Genomic DNA, 23,598 nt, shown 5'->3' with positions numbered 1-23,598 from the left:
TTTGAATGACTGGTCTGCTCCAGTTCATTGGGCAAAATGCTACTGTATGTGGCCCTGATCAAGGTGCCTTGGTCTCTTCCACCAGCTCTTTTTACAGTAGCTACTTAGATTAGGCAAATTCTGTTACAGTGGTATTTCAGTGCAAATAATGAAGCCCAGCTGTGTACAGCATTCAGTTTTCTTTTGTCATCTGTTTGCTAGTTAGGAAAAAAAAAAAGCAAGTTCCAAGGGCTGCTGTATACTTTAATGGGTTAAAAATTTCAAGCAATGAGTTGCGGTATTCTATTTCTCTCATTAGCAAAATAGCAAGAATTGTCTAGGTAGTTTTTAGGCTTCTGAAAGCTGGAGGAGTGAGATTTGATGGAGTTTTGCTGGACTACTGGAATTGACATGGTATTCCATTGCCCCTTCAAGATGTACTATTGCATGTGTAATTTAATATGTCTGATTTTTGCAAACCAAGCACTCAGTGAAAATTTTAAGCATTTATTTTATGCCTTAGCCTGGGACTTTTGGCTCTAAATAGCTAGAATTCTCTCTTAAACTCTGCTGCCATTGACATTAATACCAGCTAAACAGTTGATACCCACTGAGACTGGTCTGGAGTATTTATTTAATATGTCTTTGAATTTTGTTTCAGTGTAGCCTTACCTAATAATGCTGATCCTGCTTTCTTTGTAGATTATTGGCCCATTAGAGGATGGTGAGATGTTCAATCAGGATGATTTCCATCTCCTTGAGAATATCATACTAAAGACATCAGGACAGAAGATCAAATCTCAGATTCAGCAGCTGGGATTTGAAGAAGATCTGTAAGTAAACATGAAGAGGCTTACAAAAAAGTGGCAGTACTCTTGATAATGTGACTTTCTGCAGCCCAGAGAAAGCTTTCTCAAGTACACTCTGAATAGGTGCTATGAACAACCATGCATGTGTTCATATGGTCAAGGCTCAGTTGTTCAGAGGGGCAAGTGAGAAAGGAAAAAGATGTAAAATATCTTTATTTGGTTTGAAGTGCTTTAGTGACTGTTTTGCAGTTCACAATCTCCTGGAGGTATGTAACTGTATCCCCCAGATTCAGGAGGCAGTTCTGAGCGTACTGGCAACCCCTACTACGGTACTGTGCTCAGAGTTCATCATTCTTGATTTGTTGCCTATGTCTAGTAGCAATCTGCCATGGCTGGTCTGTTATCTCGTAACGGAAGTTGGAGCAGTTGTGTTGCCTGGAGCCTCACTGACAAGCAGCAAGAAACTGGGAAAGTGCCCAAGTCTGTCGGAATTTGCTATAGAACCGTTCAAGTGAACATGAAACAGTAAATGTATTGGTACTCACTGAGATGCCAGTCCCTGGATCACAGCAGCATGGGCAGCAACAGCCTGCTGTATTATCTGAGGAGTTCTGGAAGTGGTTTCTTGGATTGGGGGGTCAGGGAGGGACACGGGTGGACTGAAAGAATGAGGGTGGTGGTGATTCTCCAGGGGCTGGCTAAATTCATGGCTGTGTTGAGCTAGATGAAATTTCGTTCAAGGTTTAGTTGACTCTGGTGACAGCTTTACCAACAGAGAAGATGTCTATATGCAGAGAAGAGTTGTTTGCTGCTTGGGATGTGTTACAAAGTGGTATAAATTGCTGCACATTATTACATTTATTCTTGAAAATGCTTTCTGCTCCTCTAAATGGAAGAGAAGCCTAACTTTTCATTAATATTAAGGCCTCAGACTTCTTGTGGGTTTTCCCCTCAGCTAAATCTTAACTGACAGACTCTTTTAAACCATTTACCTCTGATATGTCATGATTTCATAACTCGTATGTAGGGTTACTATGGTAGTAATTTAAAAGCAGAAAGAAGGGAAGAAAATGAGACACTGGAGTATGCTTTCTGAATCTGCAGTTCAGCTAAGTGCTGCTTGGTCTATCAATATAAAAATTACTTTAGTAATACATTTCACTGTCAGTACTACAGAATCACGTAAACTGCTTTTAACTTTTTAAAGAGAAACAATAGGAAAATGAAAATCATAGTTTTAGATAATTATTGCAAAAAGCACAGAGGTGAGCTAATCAAAGTCATCTTCAGGTTCAAAAGAACTGAAGTTCATAAGCATGCGTTTGTGTGTTGGAGGTCACAGCTAAGAAGATAGTTTCTCTCATATTTAGCATTATATTTTTCCATGATGCTGCTTGACTGTTAAAGGCTGGTCAAGTAAATTAAGCATCAGGTCTTTTGTGCAGAAATCTTGTGTGATTCTGAATCGTAGGAGGACAGGTTTTAACAGTATTCCATGCACTTTTGCATCCATTGCTGTGTTGGGAATCAAAAGAGAAATAAGGGTGGAGGAAGAGGGAATAGTTTGAGCATAGGCTAGTTTTGGACAGAACAGTGGTTTTTTGGTTTGAATGCTGCCAAAGTTTTTCGAAAGCTTTTGAAAAAAATCTGCTGCATTGGAAAATACTGTAGAACTTGGCAGACTTCACCAGGCTTGTGGTTTTGGTATGAACAATTTAAACAGCTGTCACTATAAATCTATGAGACTTACTTAATTCAGGAAAAGCTGACAGACCTTTAAGTTAGAGTATTGCTTCTTGGCAAAACTACGATGTACAGATCAAATTCCATTGAACTTTCAAAAGGCTTTACATTTTCAAGATTGAATATATTCTTAAAATACTAGACTGAAAATTTATGGGAATAATAAAAAGGAAGAAGTTGTCCAAAGTAATTCTCTTTTAATGATAGGACCCTCTCTCTCAAAAGTTTCTTCACATACAGGATTGCTTCCTAGTTCTTAGAGTTGCAGTTGTACAATGGGAAGACTGCTGTGAAACAAGGGTTTGATCTGAATCGCTTACAGGTCTAAGAGAGGTTGGTGAAGTTCAGGAATGCAGTGCCTGTAGCATGGCTGACCCCTAGAATACGAGCCGTTCTGTATTTGTTACGGAGTTAAACCCTTTGGTACCCTCAGTAATAAGGCTGCAACCTGTTTAAATTAATGGCAGATTAACCCTTAAATATGTTTAATTCCTCAGAGCTTGCGCAGAGAGGTAGTAAAAACGTTAGTTTGTGTGTCTGAATTCAGTCTGTCTTCTCTTTTGCTGCTAACTGGCAGAGATGTGATAAGTACATGTATTTTCTGAGTATCTGTAAACTTTTTTTTCTTTTTTCTTTACAGTGCAAGTGACTTGGTAATGAAAGTGGATGCTCTTCTTTCTGCTCAACCAAAAGGAGAGGCAAGGATTGAATATCATTTTTTTGAAGAACGATACAGGTATAGGATTGCTGGCAATATGCTTTTCCTTGTCTTTTAACGTTCCCATGGTTTTAACTTGCATTTAACATCTAAAAAAAAAAAAAAAAAAAAATCCAAGTAGCAATAGGGAAGACCCCAACAGTTTTCAGGGCACAGTGAGATTCCAGAAATTACCTTTGTCTACCGATCTCTATACATGTATATGTATATATTTTTTTCTCTATCTTGTTTCAGAAGGTGCATAGCATTTAGGAAGTAATTTGACTTCAGAATGAGATGGACAGTGTTTTTCCTATGTTTATCCATAAGTTTGATACTTTAAAATTGCTTTTTCTTCTGTTTAGTGCAGTTAAACTGAGACCAAAAGAGGGGGAGACATACTTTGATGTTGTAGCTATTGTTGATCCTGTGACCAGAGATGCTCAAAGACTTGCTCCGTTACTTTTGGTATGTATACAATGTTGTAATGCATTTTACAGCAATTTCAAAAAGTTGTCTCAGTTCTGTAATTTTGGAATGTTTGTCTTCCTCCTTGACTGGGTGGTGACCAATGGCCTTCTAATAGTGCGTCTGAGTTGCACAATGCATTTATTAGTGGAAAAACTAATTATACTATACTACACACTAACAAGATCATGCCTAGATATCATCCCGATAGCTTTTAGTTTCACAGTTTAGTTTGCAGTGACTCTGTTCATGAGGAAGAAGGTCTCTGCATCCCAGAAAGAACACCTGCAATATGAGGGAGCAGGTAACTGTTCTTAAAACCACCAATTAAAAGGTGGGTGTAGTACAGCAAATAATGTGAAGGGAGGATTGAGAATGGGCAGGTAACATGCCTTCTTGATGTCTTGTCTATAAAAACAGTGGTCAGCTTTCCTAGTCAGCATTTTAAGGGATGTCTTTTTCTCATTACTTCAGGTTTTGAACCAATTGATAAATATGAACCTAAGAGTGTTTATGAACTGCCAGTCCAAACTTTCCGACATGCCACTGAAAAGGTAAATGATACCATGCCAAGGTTAAAAAGAGAAAGAAAAACCTGTTGGAATGTGCAAGCACAGAAACATGGTCAAATGTCCTATAGGAAGTCTCAATAACTGCTTCGAGGTCATTTATATGATAGCACAATTTCCCACAAAGAATCTGGGAATTTGTGGATGGCATGAGGTAGTACTGCTGGTTTACAAGTTGGGTGCATTTTTATTTATATAAGTTAAATAACTTACTCATTTTATGGTTGAGTCTTTGTCCTGGTTTCGGCTGGGATAGAGTTAATTTTCTTCCTAGTAGCTGGCATAGTGCTGTGTTTTGGATTTAGGATGAGAATAATGCTGATAACACACTGATGTTTTAGTTGTTGCTAAGTGCTGCTTATGCTAGTCAAGGACTTTTCAGCTTCCCATGCTCTGCCAGGTGCACAAGAAACTGGGAGGGGGCACAGCCAGAACGGTTGATCCAAACTGCCCAAAGGGCTATTCCATACCATGTGACGTCATGCGCAGTATATAAACTGGGGGGGGTTGACCGGGGAGCAGCGATTGCTGCTCAGGAATTGTCTGGGTATTGGTCGTCGGGTGGTGAGCAATTGCATTGTGCATCACTTGCTTTGTATATGGTTATTATTATATTGTTACTATTATCACTACTATTTTACTTTATTTCAATTATTAAACTGTTCTTATCTCAACCCAGGAGTGTTTCTCACTCTTACTCCTCTGATTCTCTCCCCCATCCCATCAGGGCAGGGGGGTGAGTGAGCAGCTGCATGGTGCTTAGTTGCTGGCTGGGGCTAAAGCACGACAGCCTTGCATGTTCTGGTTGGTCCTTCAAGATGAAAATTCTGACCTGCTCTAAGGTCAACACAACCTGTGTTGCTTTGGACAAAGCCTCCTGTACGCAAGAGGGAGTAAAAATTTTGTATGAGGCTTCTTGGAGACACTGGAGGTCTGGGGCAGCTGATGCTGTCAGCAAGTTCAACAAGAGTGAAATATTTGCAAAGTTTGGCAGAAATATGTTCTAACACTTTCTTTCTGAAATTTCAGCTTTTATCGCTATGTTTTGGAGCCAGAGATTTCTTTCACAGCAGACAATAACTTTGCTCCAGGACCAATTGCCAAGTTTTTGGATATGCCCCAGTCTCCATTGTTCACTTTGAATCTAAATACTCCTGAGAGCTGGATGGTGGAATCTGTCAGAACCCCATATGACCTTGATAATATTTACTTAGAGGAGGTAAGAGAAATCAATGTGTTACTATTACTGCATTTAAATGGTGGTGTTTTTCCAGGGCTTATTTTTGTAATGGGAAAGAAATGTAGAATTTTAAAATGCTAATAAACATAGAACTGTGGATATTAATACCTTTTATGTTTGCAGACCCCTAAATGTTTTCTAGGAGGGATGCAGGTGTCTAAGCTCACTGACAGTAAGATTGCTGTTCTCAATTACTTGTGGATGCCTGAACCACAGATTGAAAAATACTGTAGGCTTGAAGCAGATCCTACAGATGCTTTGAGTGTGTATATCTAACATTTCAGAGTGTCCTGAGCAAGAAACAAAGAAACTCTTTGCTGGTCATTAAATAACTTTTTCAATTTATTAGTTGAAAAATTCTTTCAGATCAGAGCTCCCTGCAGCTAATGTCACAGCTAAAAATAAGACTTATTTTTTAAACTCTGTTTAGAAATCCTGAAGTAAGATCCAAGTCCTGTTCCAGTTAGTAAATTCTACTTACTTTCTCTTGCTCTGAGAAGCCACCAACCCAGTTCTAGCTACCTGTTCATTTTCACAGCTTTTGTTACCAACAAACATTCCTGTGGTTAATTGTTAACCTCTTGCCGTTAGCAGTTAACTTAAATAGTTTTCAGAAAATCTAGAAACTGGGCTAGTAAGTGGTTACAAAATGCACTACCCTAACGTGTTATGATGGGCACTAAAAACACATGTATTAAAAGTTAGAAAATCCATGTGTGATGCGAAGTAGAACATTTTGGACTTCAGGGTGCAATGTTAAATAATAAAAGTTAAATGAGGCAGTCAAATAGTCTTTTCCCTTGAAATAAGACATTATTTAGTTGGCCTTGAAGAACTGCAGGCATATATGAAACCCAGTAATTTCATATGTATAATCCAGCATATGCAAAAGATGCCAGACTGACAGCTCTGGAGGCTGAAGTCCTCTATCTGCAGAATGGGTATGGCATGGGCAGTGGCAGGACAAGGTTCCACACTGGTATGCCTCAGCCCTGACCTGGAGGAACCACCTCTAGAAGTGAGAGGGAAGTTCCGGCTCCAAAACCATCCAGCTCTGGGCCTTGTCTGCCAAGACAGGCCACAGCAGCCCCAGCTGTGCAGGTGACTCCTGCAGTACAGAAACCTGTCTGCTGCATGTGTAGCAATGTTGTCAAACCCTTTACAAATAGGCCTCTTGAAGAGCAACAGTCTGTACAACCTCGTGGTCATACAAACTTGGGTTACTTTCTCACTGAACATTATACTATTACTCTCCCCTTATGTTTGCATCTCTCTGATATTCTTTGGGAATATGATGCAGCATAGAGGTAGAGTGTGATACTGCTAATCCTGTACTAGTTATTCAGAAATCTCAGAAATTGTGTGTGTGTTGTTGTTGTGGGGGGGTTTTTTGTTGTTTGTTTTGTTTGGGTTGGGCTGGGTTTGGGTTTTTTTTTTTCTTTCTTTTCATCTCTTACCCTAACTGTAAGGATATAAATGAACCACTGAATGGCTGATACTACTACATATTTCAAGCCTCCGATTCCCACGCCCCCCCTTAGATTAACTGAAAGCCTGAGAGGGAGGGGGATTAAGTGCTTCAGGCATTCAAAGTACCATCCTGAGCCTCCAAATAAATAGCAGCTTTACTTTTTCAGGTGCACAATTTCCAATTCCTAATATGCAGTCTGTTGGTGCTATAGCAATTAAAGTGTCATTTTGGATGTGCAATGAGAGAAGATGCTTTGTGAGATTAGACTACTATTTTGCTTACGTAGTGTCCTCAGGCTACATCAGAATTTAGCCTGGTGGGGACCCAAGGTTTTCTGGGTTTGTGGGGCTTTTTGTTTTTTCTATTCTTTTCTTGGCATTTTTGTTCAGTGTAGAAAAAAGGAATTGGTCTTTCTGACAGTACCCTAGCACGCCATAAGAGCAATGCAGAGCAAAACAAAATGTTTATTTCAGATGATAAATATTAGATGAGACTGACTTTAAACAGATTTAGATTCAAAGTTCTGGAGCCCCTCATATGCCTTCTGTGAGATGCCAGACTGATCACTTACTTGACTACATTCTCCAGTAAATGTTAAAAAAAAAAAAAAATTGTGAAATAGAGCAACAGTCCTTCCCTTTTCTTGTCCTAGCATCTTACCAGTTGAGATTCAAATCTTTTTGGTCAGGGACACTCTTAACAATATGCATGTGAATTTCATCACTCGAAGGAGCTGAGGTCTTTGAGGCTTTCTAGGTATTTGTTTAATAAAATGACTCTGGTAAATAACATTAAGTGTTACTTAATTACTATGGCTATTTTAGAGAGTAACTGAATCGCTAAAAACTTGCACTTCAGAGCTAGTGCCAAATTCAGCAGTATCTTCTCCTTACAGGTGGATAATGTTGTAGCTGCAGAATATGAATTGGAGTATCTGCTTCTGGAAGGACATTGCTATGATATTACTACTGGACAGCCACCTCGGGGACTCCAGTTTACACTGGGAACTTCAACCAGTCCTGTCATCGTTGATACCATTGTTATGGCCAACTTGGTAAGCATTCAGTTGAAACTGGCAATGAATTACTGGTCCTACGGTCAGTACAATCACTTGCATAAACCATTTGAGTATTCTCTAGTATGTAGGCTATGGGTGTGTGGTGTTACTTACACTCTGCAGTTGCTTGCAAATATATCGGAACCTCATCATTCTTAACATTGATGTCTAAAACCTTGCTGTGTACTCATCTGTCTCTTACCTTTTTAAGATGTATTCCTTTCCCTTCAGCTTGCTGAGAAGGGTCATCTGGAATATCTTAAAACGATGCCAATGTTCTTAAGCAACCTCTTTCTGGGGAAGGTCAGACGGTTTGTTTTTTCTAGACAGGGTACTCCTTAGGCCATCCACTTTGATACTGTAAGCCTAAGTTATCTTGTTTTGGGACCTGTTTCTTCAGGAGATCTATGGAACAAATGGAGAGAGTCAGCAGGAATAATTGGCATTCTAGAAAACAAAGGAAGTGTGAAAGAATGGGAATTGCTTAATTTAGTTGAGGTGACAGAAGTCCAAGCATATGATTGTTCTCTGCAGCTGCCTTTATAAGGTAGCTGCATAAGGGATCAATCTGTTTTCAGTGTTCACACTGTTCGGTGTCTCCACTGTGGAGGGGTATGAAGAGACCATGAACGTGCCCTGTGCACATTCTTAACTTTTTAAGTTCAGTAGAAGAGATATCTTGTAATGTACAAACTATGTTACTATTTCCTGCTGTAGCTGAAGTACCAGTCTGTAGAGCTTCAAAATTGATGTAAATTTTGTTTTGTAGGCAGACCTTTCGTTGAACTGCTGTGTAGTTACCAACTAGTGTTTTGAAATTCACTCACTCCTTCATGAAGGCAAACTTTTGCAGAAAAAATGTTGGGATTGCACTGGTGCCATCAGGACACCCTGCAGACTTTCTGTCATTTAACAGATAATGCTGGGCTTTTGCATACTCCTGTCTCTTATGAAAAAAAACCCCAGCGATTTTTTTTTTTTTTAATGGCACTTCTGGGGTTTTTGTCCTGTTCTCTGGGTTTTTTAAGGCCTTATGGTTATGTTAATCAGCTGGCTTACAAATAACTGTTTTCAGATATAAAACAGTGGGTCAAAATACATGACTTAAAAACTTGGTTTTCTACATTTGCGCTTTCTGGAAACTGACAAATGGTGTTCTTGCTTTGCAGGGTTACTTCCAGTTAAAAGCCAATCCTGGTGCATGGACTCTAAGACTCAGAAAGGGCAGATCTGAGGATATCTACAGAATCTACAGGTAGGACAGTATAAGAAATACTTTAATTTTTTTCTTGTGAAACTTTTGAAGTAGGTAGGCATTGTAATATGTGAATCTAACAGTTTCCTTGGCAAAATGTAGTGACCTGAACAGCAAATTACATTTTGTACTGAACACAAGTTATGTGAGATGAAATAAATAATTTAAAAACCCCAGTAAGTGTGTGTTCAAATACATGTATTTGTTACTTTGCTGCATGTCTCAAACCTGTTTTACGGTGCCAAGGTTTAATACCATGTAGAAAAATGTATAGAAGAAATAAAGAACAAATTTTTGCTTTGTAGTAAAGGTCAGTATTTTACTGTCTTTTCAGCCATGATGGCACAGACTCTCCACCTGAAGCTAGTGAAGTTATTGTTGTTCTCAACAACTTCAAGAGCAAAATTATTAAAGTGAAGGTGAGTTTTAAAACTAGAGTTGCTCTTAATAAAGACTGTTTGACCAATAGTGGGGAAGGAACTTTGATTAAGGCCTGATGATCCCTTCCTACAAACATACATTTGAGGCAGTGTCCTGGTTCCGGCTGGGATAGAGTTAATTTTCTTCCTAGTAGCTGGCATAGTGCTGTGTTTTGGATTTAGGATGAGAATAATGTTGATAACATGCTAATGTTTTAGTTGTTGCTGAGCAGTGCTTACACTAAGTCTTCAGCTTCTTATACTTTACTGACTGAGAAGGCCGGAGATGCACAAGAAGCTGGGAGGGGGTGCAGCCAAGACAGCTGACCCAAACTGGCCAAAGGGGTATTCCATACCATATGATGTCATGCTCAGTATAGAAACTAGGGAGAAGCTGGCCAGGGGGATGCTGCTCAGGGACTGGCTGGGCATCAGTCGGCAGGTGGTGAGCAATTGTATCGTGCATCACTTGCTTTGTATATTCTTTTATCATCATTATTATTATTACTATTTTATTTCAATTATTAAACTGCTCTTACCTCAACTCATGGGTTTTTTTTCACTTCTGCTCTTCTGATTCTCTCCTCCATCCTGCGGGGAGGGATTGAGTGAGCGGTTGTGCGGTGCTTAGTTGCCAGCTGGGGTTAAACCACAACAGGCAGTTTGCACAAAGTTCGCATCACGGTATCTATAATGGAGAGAATTATCTGTAGACTTGGTTTTGTTTTTTTCACCCAGGCGAGAATGACATGTAACAGCAGTTCCTTTCGTATGCCCATGAGAAACAATTATGCTTACATTTTACTGACTCGGTTGTGCTTATGACTTAAAAAGCTAGTCAATTTTGTGTCCTATATATGTCTAGTAATAAACATTCAGTGTATTCATTGAGTCAGTATTTTATCTGTTACAGACAAATTTGACTCATCTGGTAATAAATTTTCTTTCAATCTGATTCAGAGTAGGTGAGAATACATTTTAAAAAAAAAGGCAAATTAGTAATGTACTGTCTCTTAGGGTTGCCTATCAGATAATGACATAGCTGAAAAGTTTAAGGAGGACAACTGATAGATAAGTGATGGTTATAACACATCCGGTTCACATTTCCTCACAGGATTTACTTGTGCTAGAGTTAATTCTGGGACATTCTCTTGATTTGCTGCTTTGTCTGTGTATCTGCTTTGGAGTCTCAGTGGCAAACACCGAGTGGTGTTGAGGTGTAGTGTTGGGTTTTGCGGGAGGGGTTGGCTGGTTTGTTTGAGGGTTTTTCTTTGCCCGTCTCCATCATCAAGGATGGTCACTAAGCACCTCTTAGCAAAGCATTTTAACCATCTAGAGAAACATGCATTCGGTGTCTGAAAACAGCTTTGGAATCTGTTCTGAAAATGCCGGTTCACTACCGAGCTTAGGTTAGCTCTCCAGACAGCTTAGGTTACCTATCAGCTCACTGAACATAATTCAAATAGATACAAACAGAGCCAGCGTCAAAATAATGCTCCATAGCTGTTTGCCCAATATGTTGTTCCACTCACTAAAGCAATGTTACGCTTTACAGGTTCAGAAAAAACTGGATATGATGAATGAAGATCTACTAAGTGATGGTACCAGCGAGAATGAATCTGGATTCTGGGAATCTCTCAAATGGTAAAACTAATTCAGTAATAACCTGCAAGTCTCTTGAAACTGGAAAACTATTTCATGATACATTTAGGTCTGTGATATGCACAGCCATCTATTAAGACTGCTTGAATTTATGTCTTGCCAACTCCTTATCTTTCATAGGACCCCTCTGTTTCTAGACAACTGAACTACTGCTTTGCACCTGCTTACCTTCCCTTACCCCTGGTGCCACTTGGGAGCCTGAAAACATTCCAAGAGCTGCATCTCAGCCAGCAATCTTTCTACTGAATGGCTGTTCACATATAAACTATTGCGTCTCCCATGTCTGTGTCTGCAGCACTCTGCCTTGTGGAGGATGCCCTGACCAGCATGGGGGAGATGACACCACGCCACACTGTTGTACTATATTAAACCAACACTGTAGCAATTTATGATCTGTTGCACTCTTTCCTATATAGCTGGGCCTTACTATCTTGTCCTTTATATAAATATGTTTGTCCTTTCAGGGGATTCACAGGAGGACAAAAGAATGAAGACGTGAAACAGGATAAAGACGATGTACTAAATATATTCTCTGTGGCTTCAGGACACCTGTATGAAAGATTCCTACGGTTAGTTCAGAATTGATAATCTGGGGGTCTCAAATGGTAGAGGGTGCCCTGCTTTCCACAAGGAAAAAGGTTAGAATTTGCAAGAACATTAAAAAAAAAATTTCAACAGCTCAGAAATTCCTAGATGTTGCATCTACTGTATTATAGGAACTTTTGTCTCCATAACATTCATACGCTCAAAATAGACTTAGTTTAATAGATGTTATGTTGCTGTCCTAGAATTTTCTCACTACAATATAACCAAATACAAATGTATTGTTAAGAAGTTATAGAATGAGTCATAGTTGCTTTGGAAAATAATGTGAACTTCTATTCTCAAAAGATTGTGAAAGCCAACAGGTTGTATATTCTCTGACTAGTTAAAGTACATAGATATTTGAGGGTTCAGTAATTTTGTAAATAAAATCAAGCAATTTGCAATAGGCTGAGGCTACCTGCTTTTTCTTCATGTGGGAAGATCAGTTAGTTACCTGACACATAACTGCAGTTAGTCTAATAATGTAAAACAGTAATTTGTAATCTGTTATGCAGCTGATCTCTGGTGGGTGGCAGTTGTTCCTGTAAATGCTTTATTTTTTTTCTTTTGATAGCATAATGATGTTGTCTGTGCTGAAACATACTAAGACTCCTTTAAAGTTTTGGTTTCTGAAGAACTACTTATCGCCTACATTCAAGGTTGGTTACTAATTAGAAATTTATTCTATTGTGGGGAAAAGTTTAAAAAAAAAAAAAAAATTGCAACTGGTACATCATACTATTATGTAAACATATGTACAGTTACCTGTCTGTATACCTTCTATTTTGACAAAGCATCAAGTTGGTATAAGCTGGTGGTTCTGCCTAGAAAGCTTTGAGAAATAACACACAGGTTGACAGGGGACCCAAGCTGAAGGTAAATGAGAAAAGCACAAACAAGTAATATCATAGCTGAAAGAATCTGAACTTTTTTTTTTGTGACCGCACAATAAAGATGTAGATTTTAAGATTAAATGAATCTATTATAAACTTACATCTAATACATAAGGATTGAAAGATTATAGGAAAAACACTACTGGAGAAGCAGCACCTATGACTAGGTGTGGAGAGAGCCTCATAAGAGGAGACATTAAAACCATGTTTCAGACTGACTAGAGTACATGAGCGGTGCATGGTAAAGAGTGACATGGGCTCTAGATGAGTATACCTGGAAATACTTATCAATTATATGGGATACATCATAAAACAAATGGCAGGATTCAAAACAGAACCCAGAGGTAAATTAAAACATTCAGGAATTTGCAACTTTTAACGTTTAATATTAGGAAGTAGCATTTCTTAGAGAATCTTGCCTGTTCAGCATGAACTCAAGGGGAAATAATTGGCAGTGTTCCCACTGCTGCAAACATGGGCTGTGCTGTGACTCTGCTGTTGTCAGTCACCTCTTGGGGTGGTGCAACAATATGCTTCCCCCCTCCCTTCCTAATGGGCTGTGTTGCACCAGCATCCCTTGGCTAAACCTGTACTCTTCCAGTGTCAGAGGAAGCCTCACAGCTGAGAACGTCAACTGATTTGACAGTGGGCCAAGCTGTTCTAGTAAAAAAATTTTTCCCAATTCTTTTCTCTCATTTTATTATTCCCATCTACACTGCTTTGTACAGCCCTACATAATAATTCTCCCATCTGTGAAATTTTACCATTTGAGTTAATGCATTCTTTTAAACTGATCTGTGGATTACTATAAAATGGCTCATAAGTAATTGTGTTGGGAAAAATGCCAAAATACTTAGTTGTCTTAATGATAGTTGGCTTTAGAGTTTGTACTGATTGTTCAGTTTGGGGTTATGTCTTTGTTTGAAGTAACAATGAAACTGTGTTCTCTGTGGTATTTCATTTTCTAATGTTCTATGCTTTATTATAGGACTGAAGTCTATCTCTTGTAATGCACTTTTCTTTTACCTGCAGAGGAACAAAGAACTGAGATAAGCTACTTTTTCCTCCCCTCCCTCTGCAGGAGTTCATCCCATACATGGCAGAGAAGTATAATTTCCAGTATGAGCTTGTCCAGTATAAATGGCCACGCTGGCTTCATCAGCAAACAGAGAAACAGCGTATCATTTGGGGTTACAAGATCCTCTTTCTAGATGTGCTCTTCCCATTAGCTGTTGATAAAATCCTGTTTGTGGATGCCGATCAGGTAACACAGAGGTTGGAATTACTTGATCTTTTCCTTTTTCTGTTTTGCTTTTCTCTAAGAATAGTATGTTCTTGAATACAATTTCCGTATTATTGGAAAGGTTGCAAGTCTGAGCCCTTCCCAGGCATGACTGAAGGTTGATTCTGTAACTATAGCATGCTTCAGTGAGTGCAGTTTTTTCTGCCTGTTCCCACAAAGATTGGTTTTGTTGGCCTGTCTTTTACTTTTGTCTGGTTCCTCATTTGCTCACTGTGATTCCAGCTAGTTTGCCAAATAGATTCTTGTTTCACCCTTCCATTTTTCCAGTTCTGTCTGTTCTCCCAGCCAGCCTGCAGGTCACTTTACCCCATACGGTATTTTCCGAAGTCACCAAACACCCTCCCCCTCCCACCCCCCTGCTTTTAACTTGGCCTGATCCGAGTGGCTTTCAGAGGAGCGAGAAGGCAAATCCCTTGTGCACGAAGCCGTGTCCTGCTGCAAAGCAAACGAATGGTGTCTATAAGGCTTTGCATGTGCTTACTGCCTGAACAGTTTGAAAGTACAGAATACATGTGCCAAAAACACTCCTTCAAAAATATATATGAAACTGAGAAGTACAGATTATCAACACGTAAGTATAAAATGCCTGAGGTGTTTTGGCATACGTACAGTATGATCCCATGTCAGTTAAAACCATTACAACTTATGCTAAAGTATCACCTCAGATAAATTTCCAGCTACGCTGTTGTCATTTTAGGCAGTTTTTGCTCTGTTTATAAAAGAGATATTAATGCATTTTTTTCCCCACCAGAGTGGTATTTTTAAGAGTAGTATTACAGCCACAACATCTATGTCAAAAAGACACTAGTAAGCCTTCATCCTTGAAGGGTTTGCAAACTTTCAAGAGGAAAGGATACAAAGGATCACAGTAAAGTTCATGTATAGTGAGAATTCTTGTTCCTTATTAAGCAATAATTTGGCACTTCAGCTGTGAAACCAACCCCTATCAGATTATTTTAAGCTCTATTTTAGCTGCTCCAGCTCTAAGGGCAGGGGAGACAACACCTTCTGTGCTGTGTTTTTGTACTACATATACATGATGCAAAAGACTGCAGAGTGTAACAGGTAATTCTTCCTTTAACCATTTGCTCAGTTTGAATTAAATCCTGACCAGCATTTCAAAATAACCTGTGGCAGGCTTCTACAAATAAAAATAAAATGTTCTTTCCCTTCAGATTGTGCGCACAGATCTAAAGGAATTAAGAGATTTCAATCTAGATGGTGCTCCTTATGGATATACTCCATTCTGTGACAGTCGAAGAGAAATGGATGGCTACAGGTTCTGGAAATCGGGATACTGGGCAAGTCATTTAGCTGGAAGAAAATACCACATCAGGTACTGAAGAATTCAGTTTTTTCAAAATAGAGGGGCGGAAAGCTCTTGCTACTACTTAGAATTAGCAGAAAACTAGCTGAGGTATACCACGCTGCAGTGAACCACTTTTTGCTTACTGTTGCCTCTTCAAGGTTCCATTGCCTATGGTCCCTTTGAAGTGCTAGGGACACTGATGTTACTTCCAGTATGCTACAACTTTTACAGATGAAGAACTGAAGTGTTAAAAGAACTGAAGTATTAACTAACCAGACAGCTTCATTTGTTAATAACAAATGTTGGAAGAAGGGACTGCATGACAGCAAATCTAAGGATAGATTTGTTGAAAATTTTTTTTTGTACGTGCCATGACCTTGTTAGAACTGCTTTCCTGCCTTCTATAGATAATTTGATGTACTGCCACCAAGAGATTGTTTTAGCATATTGTATCTCGGGCTCTAATGGGGCTGCAGTAAGTTACTCATCAGTCAAATGTCATTACTAATTGTCATCTTCATGTAGCGCTCTGTATGTTGTGGATCTGAAGAAGTTCAGAAAGATAGCAGCTGGAGATCGACTCAGAGGACAATATCAGGGTCTTAGTCAGGACCCTAATAGTCTGTCCAACCTTGATCAGGTGTGTTTTTCTTGTGTTTGTTTTGTTTTGTTTTACTGGGGTATGATGGCAGGTTGGGACCTCTCCTTTCCAGGCAAAACTTCAATCACATCCACATGCTAGTGGCAGCCCCATTATGCCCTATCTTCAAATTAGGGAGGTATTGATAGCATCAAAGATAACTGGTGGGTGGAAACAACGCTTTCCTCTTAAATGTCTTAAGACTATCAAATTTTCCACTATACTCCAAGACAAATACATAATACAATTGGGTACTTGTTTCTTGAGCTATCCAGCTCTGAGTGCTTTACTGTGCACTGACTTAATAACACGGAAATAAGGGTTGTACTGTGGCGGATGGAAAAAAATAACACAATGGTTTTAATCAATTAAGAATAGTCTTCCAAGCTGGTCTGGTACAGGTTTGATACTGGATTCATATTACTGCTTTAATACTGTTTGCTAAATAACTAATTTTCAACAAAATAAGATTAACAGGTGTAGTATGCAGGTTTTTTTCCAAAGGGCTTTTTTTAGAATGGAATGAAAGGTTGGTTCATCACTTTTTATTTGCATTGGAAAAAAACTCTTTACAAAAGTTAAACTTCTCAATACTATCTGGTTGGGGGGTGTTGTTCCTCCCACCCTGCACTCTGCGGAAACTGCTACTAACTCTTATTCCTCACAACAGGATTTGCCTAACAACATGATCCACCAGGTGCCGATTAAATCACTCCCACAGGAGTGGCTGTGGTGTGAAACGTGGTGTGATGATTCCTCAAAGAAGAGAGCAAAAACCATTGATCTGGTAAGTGCAGTATGGCTCCCTCATTCTTATGTGTCAATAAAATACAGTGACTGATTTTAGAGGCACTTCCCTACCTCAGATCTAGGCACCTCATCCTGTATTGTTACTTAAACGTTTTCAGCACTTCAGTTTTTTCATTTAACTTCTATCTTTCTCTTACCTGGAGCAGTGGCATTATTATGAATTTGGAAAGAGATTTACACTGTACTCTAGCTAAAATACAGGCATGTGGTGTTCATGAACAACAGATTAATTCCACCAGGGGGAAGCATACTTCTGTTCAGTAACTAAACCTTTTGTAGGCATTAAGTGTCTGTACAGTGCGTATGTTTTGTTTGCAGTGTAATAACCCAATGACCAAAGAGCCCAAGCTGCAAGCAGCGATGCGTATAGTTCCAGAATGGCAGGACTATGATCAAGAAATCAAACTGCTCCATAGTCTTTTCCAGAAAGAAAAAGAAACAGGAACACCAGCTAAGATGCCAGGACAACACACACATGGTAATCTTTCTGACTACTTCCCTACTTCTGTGACTTTCTTCCTACCTGTTTGGACTGGGGTTAAGTTGCATACTCATTCACTGGAAGCTTGCACCGTGCAAAGGCTTGCATGGAGGATCTGTTAAATGACCTGTATATTTCAATGGGACAGAAAGGCCTTGCTGAGTGAGGCTGGTGTAACTTAACCTGATTCTGAAACTTAGATAAGAGTGCTCTACTGCACACCTGTTCCAGTTCTGTTAAAAAGACCCTTACTGTTCCTGCAATTTTATGAGCTTGGCCTTACCTTAACCCTTAACTGAAGTGCCACTATACACAATGGGTATGAATTGTTCTTTGGTCACTGGTAACCTGGCAGAGAACAAGTCTTCGGGGTTCATATGCTAATTTTCAAACCAATCTGCCAATTGTGGTAGCTGGAAATGAGTGCTCATTTTTCTCTCCTCTTCTACAGATCCAGCAGCACATGTGGAATTATGATCCATGGAGAAAAATTCAAGTTAGACTGTTTCATAGACAATTTTTATATTGAAAGCTAGTTTTTTCTGGTATGTCTGCAAAACTGCTGAATAATTGAATGGGATGATGTATGCATTTTTATTACTTTGGGTTAATTTCTGCATATGAAATAGGATCTGGATTGCTGGAATTAGCATTACTGGTTTCTTGCACCTGTGGTAGAGATGAAAGAGCCCATGATGGAATTTAGCATTTCAGAAACAAAACTTCAAAATCCACTGGAAAAGCCACAGCCTGTTCCATCAGCTGTTGCTACCTCCACCATTGATGAAGATCCCGTTAGCCTCAGATCTAACTTGAGAGCCTGGAAATCGCAGACCCTGAGCCATTGGCTAGAACATAAGTCCTAACCTCAACTGATGGAGATAATTTTTCCAGGTAACATTAAAAGGCTCAGAATCATGCCTTGAATTTGGGATACTGTTTTATCTGCAGGTTTTCAAATGGTTGGAAATGCTTCTCAGATTTGTTCGGTATGCCCTTGATTTTGTAAGAAGTCCAGCATTACTTAGATTTTTCTATTTCCTGTCCAACGTCTGAAGGTTTGGCTTAATGTAAAGCTACCACAATCTATTTAAATGCCCATCCAAATACAAATGCCCAAGCTTACAAAGTGAGCAGAACATTGAATTTGACAGCTCAGTTCATCCCAGCCCATCTGACTTGAATCAAAGTGCCCTCCTTCCTTCCTGCTCAAAGTTTAAATCAGTCTGCAAAACTGGTAGGGTCTTACTGTTGCTGTGGTTCACCGATTCATGAATGGTTTTTGTTCATGAAAAATCTGTGGAAGCTTGGAAGTTTTTCATCATGTAAATTTCATTTTTCTTCAAACAGAGATGTTGTCACATCAATAAAAAATTCAGAGTGCTTCCGTCTTAAGCTTTAGTTCACACTCAGTCCTTTGATCATCCTTTTTGCTTGCACACATTACAGTCCTAATTTGATTTTGGGGTTTCTGAATATTTCACCTATATTTGTTTTCATTCTGTGCACAGATGAGAAAACATTTTCCTGCAAGGATTAACTACCCTGGGCTAGTTTTATCATTCATATTCATGTCTTAATTTTTAAAGATGATACTGCTATAGTTCTGTTATGAACATATGAATTAAAAAATCCTCAAACCCTGTTTCCCTCATTCTGTAGGATTATTGTCTGCTCCCTAGAACACTGAGAAGTTGAAGAGTTGAAATGTAATAGTATTTCTAGTAGTAAAACATAGCTCCTTATGCACTGCTACTTCAGAAATTCAAACTGGGATCACTTCTGCCTCCCATGTTTTTATACAGGTAAATGTTCTGTGCTGTAAGAGTTTCACACTAAAGATAATCCTGACTTAAGATACCCTTCTAGAATTATTGTATTATACATCCTATAAATGTTTTGGAGGAATCTGAAAGACAGCAGTTGTAGTGTTTAAACTGTTCAATAGGGCAACTGAACAGAAAAGCGGCTCTTTTCCAGCCAGCTCAAGAAAGGGCCCAAATCACTAACCCAAACTCTTAAAAAAACCTGTTAAAAGAAACAGCTGGGGTCCCTTAAACACACATTGCTGGCACTGTTGACAAGGTCAGTAAACTAACCAGTAACACTGCATGCATGCTTCTGGTGGATATCAGTAATGGGTAATTCTAGAAAGGTATTGGAAAGGACAGTTCATAATCTGCCCCTCTCCAGAGGGAAAGCTATGCAAATGTGGAGGGCTGGACATCAAACCATGAACTTACAGAGTATGACTTACCAGCTTAGGTATTTTCCACTTTGTGGGTTTTTAAATTCAGTTACAAGTGACTTATGCTTCCCACCAAAACTGTTCCCGTTAAGGGATAAGCAGACTTACACTAGAAGGATTTTTTTCTAGTGTTAAAACCAATAATGTGCCAGCCAACAAATGAAAGTAATTACATACTATGTTAATTAGGCTATTTTAAACAGATAATGCAGCACATGTAAGAGATTACCCTTTCTGTGTTCAGCTACAAACCACTTACGCCTCTTTGGAGCACGTGGAATGGCACAGGATCAGGTGGGCAGCAGCTGTATGCCACAGTTTCATCCAGGGATGGACGGGCCAGTAGAGGAGGAGAGTGGTGTGTGCATGGGGAAAGAATCTGCCCAAGCCCTCAGAAAAAGAAAAGCTCAAGTTTTCTGATATAAATATTATTAGAAGCCAGAAGATAGAGAATAAATTAACCTCTTAAATTCAGCACAATATTTACAATGTCTTGTTTGGAGTTCAATAAGGAGAAAATATTTTTAAATTAAATGTCAGTTACAGAATTATTTGTTTTAATTATGCTCCTCCATTCTAATAGTTCATGTATGCACTTAAACACCGATGCTGCATACTTTTTTTTTTTCTTTTTAAAATTACAAAATCTAGCAAGCTATGGAGAATATTTTTGTTCCGTCTGGTTAACAGAGACCATGCTCTTCTGTTCAGCTCTTACTAAGAAATAAAAAAAAAAATCTAACTCACAATTGATATAGAAAGAAACCAGAAACACGTATTGTGAGATTTTGTACATATTGCAGTACTCTTAAGAGTCCTGTACCTGTTCTCAAGTACATTATAAAATGCACATGGTACTAATCATTCCGAATGTGATCTACTCCACTTTTTCCTGGGAAGCCACTATTTATTTGCACACAAGAATAACAGTCATAGAGGAGAATAGTCACTTACTTTAGATCTGTGCATATGCTTGCTCATAGTGCTCAGCTGGGCCTTAAAAGAAAAATCTTTTGACAGCTCCAGCTAGAAAGAATCTCAGAGTAAGATGATTACTGAAATAGAGCTGCTTCTGATCATACCACTGATGGCCTGTTCCTGTAAACTAGTAAGACTGATAAGAAAAAATAGAAAATGGGGATTACAGAGGCCAGAACATAATTTTGGCGATTACAGAGGCCCTAACATAATTTTGGCTCCCTCAGACTAGAAACGCCACTTCTGTGGGAAAGTGATGACGCTGTTCCCAAACTCGGGATACAAGCAGCTTGACCTCTTGGTGAAAAGTTCACACTGAAAAATGCCCAGTACTTTATTTTAAAAGGAGGATTTCACTGCCTTACTGGAAAACAAATAGCAGAGAAATGTTTTTAAGATTTCTCTTTCATTTAGCTATTGGGGGATGGGTTGTAAGGGAAATGAAAGGGGTGGGACACGTACAGAGCAGTAAATACCCAGTCACAATCTTAGGAACCAAAACTTTTTTTTTTAATATAAACTGTTTTGCATATCCAAATCTTCTGTAATCTGTTCAAGAATATACCATAAGTCAGTGTGGCACTGATACCTACTGACCCAAGATATTGGGAGTTATTCTCTACTGAATGTTACCTAAACTGAGATTACAGTGAGTTTCCCAGTACAGTGGCAACAGTAAGATGTCTAATGTAATAAAGTCTTTTCTGTTCTTTACCCATACCTCTCCTGTCAATTACTTTGGGTCTGATAACTCATGTTTTAATGGAGTTACTTAGAGTACATTTGTCATTTATTCTTGTATTGAAGTGTTGGGATACTGTTGAAAAGCTTTTAGAAGGGGAAAGAGTTCCTCCTCGAAGCTGGTCTGGTTAATCATGGTATTAAAGTAACCCCTAAACTGAGACACTTCTGTTAAAGAAAGGATAGAAATATTTTACATTTAAGGTAGATTTATATCTTTTTTCCAACTCTACCTACTACTAATTAAAAAAAGGTGCTTCTATGTCAGTTTTCTTCATTTGATTAAGTTTTACACTGATTCATTTGTAGTAAGCGCTCAGAAAAGTGTTTCTCAAATAATGCTTGCAACTAAAAAGCTATGTCTGGGTCTCTTTCAGAGTTGGGAATGAATTCCAAACTCCTACAGGACTCTGAGAAAAGCCTCTCAACCAGAGCATCTCTATTATTCAAAGAGCTATGGAATAGACAGCTTTACACAGAAAGCTCAGTTGAATGCCATAGAAATATGTATTTGGTTTCCTACAGTTGGCTGTTTGAACTTGCTCAGGTTTGGAAAATGAGAACAAATCCTAGGAGACAACTAAAAGGGGAAGAGGAAGCGGCCAGAAAGAATAAATACATGCCGTATGCCTCTTGGCTCCTCAGCCAATGAGGGGTTTTGCATGACCACTGCCCCCCTTTTAATTTTCAAAGTACATATTTCAGCGTGGTACTGCGCATCGATACATGGTTTTGTGTCTGAGACGCGTTTCCTTCCACCGCAAAAGAGCTAGCTTAAATGAGAAAAACTCTGATGGGTGCAGGGGGAATGGAAAAAGTAGTTCTGAATCTTCTTCTACAAACCCCAATTTTAAAAATTGTATTAGCCTGAATACAACAGATTTTTTGATGGGCAAACTGTCCCATTCCCCTCCACCCCCACCCTGCCAACCCTATCAATAATACATGCCTGTAACTTCAGCCATACACCATATATAGCTCAGTGTAAAGGTATCGGGAAGCGCATTCCTCCAGCTGGGACTGACATGCCACATGGTACAGAATGGCTCCTGCAGTGCTGGAACACACCAAGGGCAGCTGCTGTCGAAGCCCACCACGTTCTGTCTTGGCTCTGGACTTCCTGCCACGTGTGCAAGGCATTACTCAAGGGTGTCCAGCCTGCCCCTTCACTTTCTTGACAGCAATCTTAAAAGTAATTCCCAGCACCTGTGTCTAGCTCTCATCAGCAAGCAGAGCCAGCTTTTCCAGTGTAAGACTTACCACCCTGCTCTGAATTAGTAGCATGGGGAGACCGAGTCATCACAGTGCACTATAGCACAGAGGCTCACATGGGGACTGTCTATCCCACCCTGTGCTGAGGCTGCAGCTGTAGTCTGCACTACAGGCAGATACCAGCATGTCCACAATGCAGGCCCACACCAACGGGGATCGCCGTCTGCTGCGTATCACCCATGGGTGTGCTCTCACAGCATCAGAACAAGTTCCTGCCACTCAGCCTTTCTTCAGCCTGAGATGTCTTTCACTGCAAACAAGTTGCACCTAAATTTCTGGTCAGTCGTTCTACGTACTAGTTAATGGGATTCAGAAGATCTTGGGGGGTGTGATGACAGGGATGGGGGACTGATACAGGGAGTTACAACAAGGAACAGAATTGCAGTTGAGGAGAACCCAGTTTGCTTCTAGCTTGTTTCAATTAGGAGGAGGCAAGCACTGCAGGATGCTAATTTTTTTTCTCATGGCCCTGTTTAAAGGAAAGCAGGCAGTTGAAAGGCAGAGGTCCAAGGTTACCTGAGAGCACTATGAGGTGCAAGGGTACCTGCTGTCGTGGTTTAGCCCCAGCCAGCAACTAAGCACCACGCAGCCGCTCACTCATTCCCTCTACCCCGATGGGATGGGGGAGAGAATCGGAGGAGTAAGAGTGAGAAACACTCCTGGGTTGAGATAAGAACAGTTTAATAATTGAAATAAAGTAAAATAGTAATGATAATAATAACAACAATATAATAATGATAATAATAGTAATAATATACAAAGCAAGTGATGCACAATGCAATTGCTCACCACCTGCCAACTGATACCCAGACAGTTCCCGAGCAGCGATCGCTGCTCCCCGGCCAACACCCCCCAGTTTACATACTGAGCGTGACGTCATATGGTATGGAATAGCCCTTTGGGCAGTTTGGATCAACCGTTCTGGCTGTGCCCCTCCCAGTTTCTTGTGCACCTGGCAGAGCATGGGAA

General features: G+C 39.5%; 1 protein-coding gene across 8 annotated transcripts in view; it reads left to right on the top strand.

Annotated features, from left to right (window-relative positions):
• The window catches only part of UGGT1 (UDP-glucose glycoprotein glucosyltransferase 1), a 52,173-nt gene extending 30,211 nt beyond the window's left edge, over nucleotides 1-21,962 (top strand). For 5 of the 8 annotated variants that reach the window (XM_075717182.1, XM_075717185.1, XM_075717183.1 and 2 more), the window contains 17 exons: nucleotides 682-812; nucleotides 3,172-3,267; nucleotides 3,594-3,696; nucleotides 4,171-4,250; nucleotides 5,295-5,484; nucleotides 7,872-8,030; nucleotides 9,203-9,288; nucleotides 9,623-9,707; nucleotides 11,263-11,351; nucleotides 11,834-11,938; nucleotides 12,529-12,613; nucleotides 13,929-14,111; nucleotides 15,326-15,486; nucleotides 15,985-16,099; nucleotides 16,770-16,886; nucleotides 17,228-17,387; nucleotides 17,842-21,308. In XM_075717182.1, coding sequence (XP_075573297.1) covers nucleotides 682-812; nucleotides 3,172-3,267; nucleotides 3,594-3,696; nucleotides 4,171-4,250; nucleotides 5,295-5,484; nucleotides 7,872-8,030; nucleotides 9,203-9,288; nucleotides 9,623-9,707; nucleotides 11,263-11,351; nucleotides 11,834-11,938; nucleotides 12,529-12,613; nucleotides 13,929-14,111; nucleotides 15,326-15,486; nucleotides 15,985-16,099; nucleotides 16,770-16,886; nucleotides 17,228-17,387; nucleotides 17,842-17,867 — 1,971 coding nt within the window. In that variant the 3' untranslated portion in view covers nucleotides 17,868-21,308. The other 3 variants (XR_012831338.1, XR_012831339.1, XM_075717187.1) reach the window with 3 other exon arrangements.
• Nucleotides 21,963-23,598: the final 1,636 nt, after the last annotated feature.

Source organism: Pelecanus crispus, chromosome 9 (genome assembly GCF_030463565.1).
Source record: "Pelecanus crispus isolate bPelCri1 chromosome 9, bPelCri1.pri, whole genome shotgun sequence".
NCBI classification, from domain to species: Eukaryota; Metazoa; Chordata; class Aves; order Pelecaniformes; family Pelecanidae; genus Pelecanus; species Pelecanus crispus.
The sequence above is the reverse complement of the archived record's forward strand: the minus strand, read 5'-3'. Positions and strand labels throughout refer to the sequence as shown.